Source organism: Lithobates pipiens, unplaced genomic scaffold (genome assembly GCF_037356315.1).
Source record: "Lithobates pipiens isolate NorthernLeopardFrog02 unplaced genomic scaffold, aLitPip1_a1.2 Scaffold_8, whole genome shotgun sequence".
NCBI lineage: Eukaryota > Metazoa > Chordata > Amphibia > Anura > Ranidae > Lithobates > Lithobates pipiens.
In genome coordinates this window covers 654,288,433-654,297,673 of record NW_027507903.1, presented here as the reverse complement: position 1 = coordinate 654,297,673, position 9,241 = coordinate 654,288,433, and the positions used below count along the sequence as shown (strand labels likewise).

Below are 9,241 nucleotides of genomic sequence, written 5' to 3'. Positions count from 1 at the left end.
ATTGCTGTCACAAGGAATGTAAACATCCCTTGTGACAGTAATAGGTGGTGACGGGTACTCTTTATATCCCTCCTTTGCACTTCAAAGTATTCAGATCGCCGTTTTCGGAATACTATATATTTTTTTAAACCGGCGCCATTGGTAGGCGAGTAAACGGGAAGTGACGTTATGACGTCGCTTCCGTGTTTACAATTAGGAGGCTGGACTGAAGCCGCTTACGGCTTCAATCCAGTCTGTCCCCAGCCGCCAGAAGCGGCGGATGGTTGATCGGGGCTCCCGAAGGAACGGTAGCCCCGGTAAGAGTGGCGGGAGGCGGCTGGAGGCGGCGGAGCGTCCCCTCCCGCTCCTCCGGTATAACAGCTGACCGGCTTTTAGCAGCATCGGTTGTTATCCTCGGAAAGCCGATCGCTGGTTCTAAACAACGGTACCGGGATGATGCCTGCAGCTGTGGGCATCATCCCGGTATAACCCCCTGAAAGCCGAGTACGCACATCTGTGTAAGCTCGCCGGCTGGGGGTTAAGCCCACTCACTGCGACAAAGTACCTCATGATTAGTGGGTCCTACACTATCCATAGATCGCGAGAGCCTGCTTCTCTGAACCATAGGAGAAATACACTCCTCTATATGGGAGAACATGATCAAAAGGAGGTTCAATAGCCAGTAGCCAATAGCTTCCGTCTCGTGGTTGAATCTGTTGTATGGTCTTATGGCTGCACCATCTTGAATGCATCTTTTAGGGTGTGCCACCACCCCCCCCCCCCAAATATCTTGTTTGTTAATGACTAAAAAACTGACGCGTTTCGGCCTCCTACATAGGCCTTAGTCACCACCACATTAATATATGTCCTATCCCAATATGACACTGACCTTCATCTAGAATGACTCTACCAATTATTTTATTCATATACTTACTCATATAGAGATACATAAAATCAATTAGAGATAAAAACAGACTTGAGTAGGAACACCTGTCCCCTGCCAGAGACCCTTCCCATCTGTCAGGAAGCAGTGGTCTCCCTGCAGAGATCTGACACACCTGATGAGTCAGAGCTGTAACTCTCCAAACAGTAAAGCTCTAGCTCTGACTCAGCAGTGGGCATGTCGGACATATGCAGAGAGACCACTGCTTCCACACAGACAGTATGGGTCCTTCTCTGCAGCATGTTGGCAGGGGACAGGCTAAAAAAAAAAAAACAACTGGAAAACTTTGCAGAGCTTTTGGTTTCATGCCCCTGGAACATATTTAGCTGATTTAAAGTCTATGTGAACCCTCACCTTCTAACCCATTTAGTTTAAAATAGAAATGCAAGGTAAAACATTTGTGTATCGCTATAAAAAAAAAAGAAAAACATTATAAATACATTTTCCCCTTTATTATAAGATAATACATACCCTCTGTTCTCAGTTGCAGAAGAGCTGGGGGAGGAGAAACATCAGCACCCTGGTCTTTCCAGTGAATGGCTGTGCAAGGGGCTGCCAGGACAAGTTTGATTATTGGAGAAGAGCAGGCTGAGTTCCCAGCACAGCTAGAGAACTGACTATGCTGTGTTCTCATGCTTAGTGTTGTCAGTTTTTTTTTTTTTAATAGGAAAGCAGAGGGACTGGCAGGATCACCAGGGATTCCACATAAAGGAAGCAATACAAAGAGAGCAGGTTCACATATTCTTTAAGCTAAAAAGTTCTATTGGGGTTTAATGTTGTCACAATGAACTATGATTGGATTGAGATTGGACATGTTGTGGTGTAAATTTACAGGGGGCGACATAGAGCAGTGCAGAGCTCAGACCCCCCGACCCTGTATAGAGGAGATAGATGACAGACCTTTCCGTTTTGTTCTCTTTTCTCACTCTAACCCTACACTTTATCTCCCCCCCCCCACATTTCTGGGGGTTCAGTCCTCCTGATAGGGGTACACCCGGACACACAATAGTATTACTTTGTACATCAACAAACCAAAAAAAAAACATCATCTCACACCTACAGTATAAAGTGACTTTTTCTATTCTACTCATTTATTTCCTCTATTACATTGCAGATCAGCATGATTTTGTAGCACGGCCTCCTATTTCTGTAACCTGCACCCTGATTTGTACTGTACCCCAAACTACAATAAAAGAGACACCGACTGGAGCCCCCACCATCCGCCCCATTGGATAAATATTTAACCAATCTGACCCTCCCTTACTATGATGTCATCAGTCTCTGGGCGGAGCTCTCACATCTCCCGCCTCCCCCCACAGATCTTTATACAACCTCTAGATGCCCATATCCCAGCATGGAGGGGCTCAGTGAAGGTGGTGGTGAAGGTGTGGAGGTGTCGGATCGGGTCACACAGATCATAAAAGGAGATCCGCCCGGCCTCATAATCCAGATATATCCTGACTCTGTTACTGGAGGGATTGGGGGGTAAGAGGATCGATTTACTGTCATGTATCACCCAATACTTATTACCAGTCCTGTCCAATCCCCAGGACTTCTTATTATTTCCAATCCCTGACCCCCCCCCTCTCCTCTCTATACTGGGGTAACACATCCCGACTCTCCAGCTCTCTGACCCCCCGACATCCACTTCCCAGTAATGTCTCCCTGAGGAGAAACTCCGACTGCTCAACACCTGAAAATATTGAAATCTATCTGGTGTTTCTGGGTAATTCTGGTTTATATCTGACTTGGATACAGTTTTCCTGTCATCTGATATCTGTAGATATTTATTAGCTGTGTTTCCATCCAGTAATATGTCTGCAGCTCCCTGTATATAGAATACATTAACCTCTGTTATTATATCAGATAAACCTGTGTGTAAGACCCCCGCCACATCCAGACCCCCTCCATCATGGAGGAGCTCCTCATGTCTCTCTCTGTCCTCATTATCTCCATCCTCAGTATCACACAAGTCACCTGTGTCTGATTCCTGTAAGACAGTCAGTGGATCCATCACGTTACACAGCTCCTCAATGTGACGCAACTTCCTGGACAGCTCCTCCTTCTTTATTTCCAGATCCCGGATGGAGATGGAGACCCGCTCTGCCCTCCCGGAGATGTCCCTCAAGACTCTCTGCTCCAGGTCTTCCAGATGTCTCCTGAGAGCTCTAAACAGGGCAGTGACTCTCTCGGTGTCACCAGCGGCTTCTTCTTCTACTTTCCTCCGGTGTTCCTGCAGACTCTGGACTCTTTCCTCCGTCTCCTCTCTCTTTGTCAGAAGATTCTGCAGAACATTCCTCAGTGTCTCCTTCCTCTTCTCAGAAGCCTCATCCAGTGACTTCATCTTATGTCCTGTGTGTTCTCCAATCATACAACAAGACATACAGACACAGCTACCATCGTTAGTGCAGAAATACTTCAAAACTTCCTTATGGACGGAGCATTTTCTGCTCTCCATGGACAAGGTGGGGTCACATAAGACGTGTTCTGGGGACTTTTTGTGGACTCTCAGGTGTTTATCACACAGAGAAACCTCACAGTGCAGACAGGATCTAACAGCAGGTACAGGAGAGTCCACACAGTGAGTACAGAAGACCCCGGACTCCTCTTGATCTTGATGAGTAGATAGGAAAGTCTCTGCTATGTTACGTAGTGTTATGTTCCTGTGCAGTGCAGGCCGATCCGGAAACTTCTCTGTACATTCAGGACAGGAATATCCTCCAGACCCCTCCTGTGTATCCAGCACACCATCAATACAGACCCGGCAGAAGTTGTGACCACATCTCAGGGTTACAGGATCGGTATAAATGTTCAGACAGACGAAACATTCCAACTCAGCTCTCAGATCACCAGACGCCATCGCTGACAGCAGACGAGGAAATGAAAGTGAAAGCCACGGAGAAGAATGCAGTTGGGAGGGTCACGTCCTCCTACACAGGGGGGGCTGGGCTGTGACTTGTACTGTAGTCATAGGATTAGTTATATGGAGGGACACAGATAATCAAGGCATCTCCTGGGAATATAACAGCCATTTTTGTATTTATGCAGTGGGGTTTATTTACTAAAGGCAAATCCTCTCTGCACTACAAGTGTACTTTGAAGTTCAGTCACTGTAGGTCCGAGGAGAAGATCTGAAATGAGGGGAAGCTCTGCTGATTTTATCATCCAATCATGTGCAAGCAAAAATGCTGTTTTTTTATTTCGCTTGCATGTCCCCCTCAGATCTTTAGAGACTGCACTTCCAAGTGCACTTGTAGTGCAAAATGGATTTTCCTTTAGTAAATAACCCCCCATCCAGCACACGGATGGTTTGCTATCTGGATAATCTCTATAGATTATGTAGCCATGACCCCTGACCCCTAGAGGCCTAATGGTGACCTCCAGAGTCCGGGAGAGCTGACATTCATCTTCACAGTGTGGGTTACTAGGCATAGTGAGTGTGGTGTAGATAGAGGAAGACGTGCGCCAGACACTCTGAGAATGCAATAAGAGATTTATTGTCTCTTAACCGCTTCAGCCCCGGAAGATTTTACCCCCTTCCTGACCAGAGCATTTTTTGCGATTAGGTACTGCGTCGTTTTAGCTGACAATTGCGTGGTCGTGCGACGCTGTACCCAAACAAAACTGACCTCCTTTTTTCCCACAAATAGAGCTTTCTTTTGGTGGTATTTGATCACCTCTGCGGTTTTTATTTTTTGCACTATGAACAAAAAAAGAACGACAATTTTGAAAAAAAAACAACAACATTTTTTACTTTTTGCTATAATAAATATCCTCCAAAAATATATGTAAAAAAAAATCTTTTTTCAGTTTAGGCTGATACGTATTCTTCATATTTTTGGTAAAAAAAAAAAATTGCAATAAGCTTATATTGATTGGTTTGCGCAAAAGCTATAGCGTCTACAAAATAGGAGATAGATTTATGTCATTTTTATCATAATTTTTTTTTTTAATTAGTAATGGCGGTAATCTGTGATTTTTATCGTGACTGCAACATTATGGCGGACACATCGGACACTTCTGACACTATTTTGGGACCATTGTCATTTATATAGCGATCAGTGCTATAAAAATGCAATGATTACTGTGTAAATGACACTGGCAGGGTAGGGGTTAAACTCTAGGGGGCGATCAAGAGGTTAAGTGTGTCCTACGGAGGTGTTCTAACTGTAGGGGGGAGGGGCTACCACTGACATGACAGCGATCACTGCTCCTGATGACAGAGACCAGTGGATCTCTGTCATGTCACAAGGCAGAACAGGAAAATGCCTTGTTGCCTCTCCATACCGCAATCGCGGGCCACCAGCGAGTATCGAGTTCCCATGACCCGTGGGGTGGGTTAGCGCGCACCCATTAGGAGGAAAATTCACAGGGACGTACAGGTACGCCCATTTGCCTGCCTGTGCCATTCTGCCGACGTACATCTGTGTGTGGCGGTCGGAATTCGGTTAACAGAACTGGGGAGAGAGGGTTAAGGCCTGAACACCCTTAGGCAGATTCTAAACACTTGGCAGATTCGGAGTCAAAAATAGGAATAGAAGGACAGCTATACAGTTCAAGGGCCTTTAAGCTGGATTGTGGCAAACTGTATCTGTAGACCGTCGTCTCCTATAGCAACTGATCGGGTAACTTCAACTTCAGTAGAGATCACAACTCTCAGTATCCCATTGTAGATCCTCTCACTGAGCTCACAGTCTCTCACTAGACTCTTCAGATCCCAGCCACCACTGGATCCCTTGGAGATCCTTAACAACTATCCCGCTGTGGCTTCCAAGTGTCACCCACATTGTCCCGCTGGGTTCCTGACTTGGCTCTTCAGCTAACCTGCTGAATCCTCTGCAAGCGTCACCAACACAGTTCCGCTGGGTCCCTAGCTTGACTCTGCTGAAGCTTTCCCAACTTCTTCTCCATCCCCGACTCGTGAAATAAGCTGCTGGTACTTCTTCAGTCACCACAGAACCTGGCCTCTGATAACAGGAGAGATTGTCCCTTGCTGGTTACTGTGTCCCCTTTACCTCTGACTCTGGTTCTCGCTTGCCTCTGGTGTCAGGAGTGGTCGTCTCTGATGGCAACTGTTTTCCTTCACCCATGGCAACTACTTGGTTCTCCAGAACCCCCCACAACTTGATTGGGGCTCCAAGCCCAAAGTCCCAACCCTGCACTGCTTGCTACCAACCTAGATAGGCCTTAGACTTCCTAGCAGCCAGTACTCCCAGATAGGCCTCAGGCTTCTGGCCTAGCAGCCAGGAGCTTTTCAACAAACGTCCACCCAGACAGCCGCCCAGGTGGCACCAAACCCCGATCACCTGACCCCTCCCGAATAAATAGGCTCTCCCAGCAGGCCAAGGGCAAAGAGACCCCTGCCAATTGGCTGAGACAACCCATCCACTCCTAGTCTGGATTCACTAAGGCCTTGTCAATCTAATGCCACAGGTAACAATGCCACCTAGTGACAGAAGAGAGAGGTGCATTCAACCGTGATTTAGGAAAAGGTCAGTGGATCTCCCTTACAATCAGCCAGGCTGGTTACCGCCTAGCAAACAAAATTTTTTAGCAACCCTGCCTAACACCCGGGTGCTACAATTACAATTAACATCGTTGCAGATTCCTTTTATGTTTGTTTCGAAGAAAAAGCTGTGTGTTCCACCATGTCCTTTCCAAACTGATTCCTTAATAGTAGATTCTGTACTAATTATAAACACCTGGTGCAATTTCAGTATTCTATTAAAGACAGTTGCTGTGTCTGCAAAAGTGTGGAAATATTTAACCCTTTGAAAGTATTTCACCAAAAACAAAGGTAGTGCCTAATACTGTACTTGTGTGCGAATGTGAGATATTCAGTGAGCCAATCACAGCGGCAGGAAATGACGTTTCTGGGGGTGTTCTGTACACCAGGTTACCACAGTGCATTGAATTTTTTTTTTGTTGTGCAAAATAAAAATACTCCAGTGGATATAGTGCCAATATGGGGCAGATAGACACAAGTTGTAGGAGAGCTAAAAGGTTTGCTAGAAACGGTATCTAGCAATGTGCAGAGGGTTCATTCAGAATTTGTGGTCACACCCCTTCAGCACCTGATGGGTTTTATATATGTATAAGATATTGGGGTCTGAGCACAGGTATGAAGGGGAGGAAAGATGAGAGATGGTGGTGGAACTCAGATTGTGACTACACCATGATGGGGGCGGGGCCTAGCAGGCCCATGCACCAGGGGTACCTTTGCCTGAAGGCGCACTCACTAATGCCCGGAACTGCAGTCATGAGCAAAGTCTATAATTAAGGCTTAGAGATGAGCTGACACTGCAAGTAGTATGAAAGTGAATCTCTTTTCTATGAGTTGTCCCCTCACTCTACATTCAGAGCTATACTTGTGATGCATTAGGGGCAGTGGGATGAACCACACGGCACCCACCAGCCAGTGAACCTCTGTTACCCACCCCCCCAGTAACAGAATTAAACTCTGCCCAACACCTAGCGTGGGTAGGGTTGCCACCTGTCTGGGATTCACCCAGACCGTCTGAGTTTTGAATCATGTGTCCGGGTTTCAGTCCACCTGAAACCCGGACACAATATTCAGACAGGAGTGTAGCTCTGAACAGGGCCTGACAGAAGGGTGAGGGGGCACTATTCACGCTGCATCACTATTCTCATTGGAGCCCCAAAGATGCCCCAGTTCTGTTCCGATCCTATAGTGTATGCTAAAAATAAAATGACTGTGTGCCGCTAAAGTGTTTGGGTTTGGCTCAAAGAAAAAGTGGTAACCCTAAGCGCGGGTCTTATGTGTGTCCTATGTTATCTCTTCATATACCGTACCTATTGGTCAGGGTGAGGGCCTCCATAATGCTGGTCTGCTCCCAGTTGTCATTGGAGATGGATCACTATGAAGGGAAGCTCCCCTTTGTGACCACAGGATACCCCACCTAACCGAGGTACCACGTCTCAAAACTCCATTCTGGTTGCTTATGACTCTACATGGTGAACTTGGTTGCCCTTAGTAATGTCCTTATTCTTCCTTCATGGTCTTGCTTGGCACTGTAATACCATCCACTTCACACCCCTTATGCGCTTTAACAGGCCCATGTTCTTTGTATACACCAGCCCCATTATGCTCCTCTTTAAACGACTTTAGACCAGGCCAAAGGGCAAGTATAACAGTCTTTACTAATCTCTATAGTGCAAATGAGATAACAAAACAAAGTGCAAAGGTTTCTTTTCATGACCATTACTATCTATCAGATGGCCCAGGCATACATTTTCAGAATATGATAGTCCATAATGGGTGGCATAGTCTCTAGCTGGTGGCATGGTTCATGGCTGGTGGGATCCCAGAACGCACGGTATTAGTGGTCCTCCTCTAGGAGCGGAATCAGCAGCAACAACAAAGCACAACGGAATGTGCGGGTAACCAGAGCCAACCCTCCCAAGCTGGAGGCTTCAGCCTTCCCCCAAATTTACACCACAGGTGGGCCGTCCAAAACCCAAAAGTCAGTAAACTGGTACTGTTCGTATATATGGTCCGGGGACATACTGGGCACCTTCACTGCCATTGTGCTCTTGCTGGTTGTCCAGTGTGCTCCTGTTCCTTTAAGGGGGCTTGGGCAGCCTCCAGGCTCACCTGTCCCACATCTATCCATTCCATGCATGTGCTTCCACTGTGGAGACACTTATAAATTTGTAGTGTTAGGACTGCCAGCAACGCAGGGTGCCGTGACGAGGCCTTGCAGCTTTCACATGCGTTTGCAAATGTGTGCTAACTAAACCCCTGCTAACAGACGGTTAGACGGGTTAATTTGGTTGGTCAGCAAACTGGTTGGTGAGTTGAGTTATGGAATTGTTTTTGTCTTAGCCCTTGTACACACGGTCGGAGAATCCGTCGGAATGTGTCCTATCGGACCGTGTCGTCGGATAATCCGTCTGTGTGTGGTATGCATCGGACTGATTCCGTCTGAATATCCGTCGGACCCAATTTTCCAACATGTTGTAAATATTTCCCGACCAACTGGTTCAATCGGACATACTCCGATCATGTGTAGAGAATTTTGATCGGACCAAGTGCCACGCATGTTCAGATCAAATTCCTACATCAAAGCTATTGGCTACTAGCCTGAACGTAGTCCCATCGTAACGAAATTATGTCATCATGTTCTGAATGATCGGATTTTTCGACAACTTAGTCCGACCGTGTGTATGCAACAGTTTTGGACAAGATCCGACGGACAAAATCCGACGGATTTGGTTGTCGAAATCTCTGACCGTGTGTACAGGGGCTTACATGTGTTTGCCCCTCCATGTGATCCTTACTGTGAAGGCCAGTTATGG

General features: G+C 46.6%; 1 protein-coding gene across 1 annotated transcript; it reads right to left on the bottom strand.

Moving 5' to 3' along the window:
- Positions 1 to 1,986: 1,986 nt before the first annotated feature.
- On the bottom strand, positions 1,987 to 3,808 carry LOC143961725 (E3 ubiquitin-protein ligase TRIM11-like). Its single transcript, XM_077471056.1, has one exon. It carries the CDS (start codon positions 3,780 to 3,782, stop codon positions 2,217 to 2,219), a length of 1,566 nt encoding a protein of 521 aa, XP_077327182.1. The 5' UTR covers positions 3,783 to 3,808; the 3' UTR covers positions 1,987 to 2,216.
- Positions 3,809 to 9,241: the final 5,433 nt, after the last annotated feature.

Coding starts and splice junctions, on each gene's coding strand:
- LOC143961725 (XM_077471056.1), bottom strand. CDS start 3,782: ATGGCGTCTGGTGATCTGAGAGCTGAGTTGGAATGTTTCGTCTGTCTG.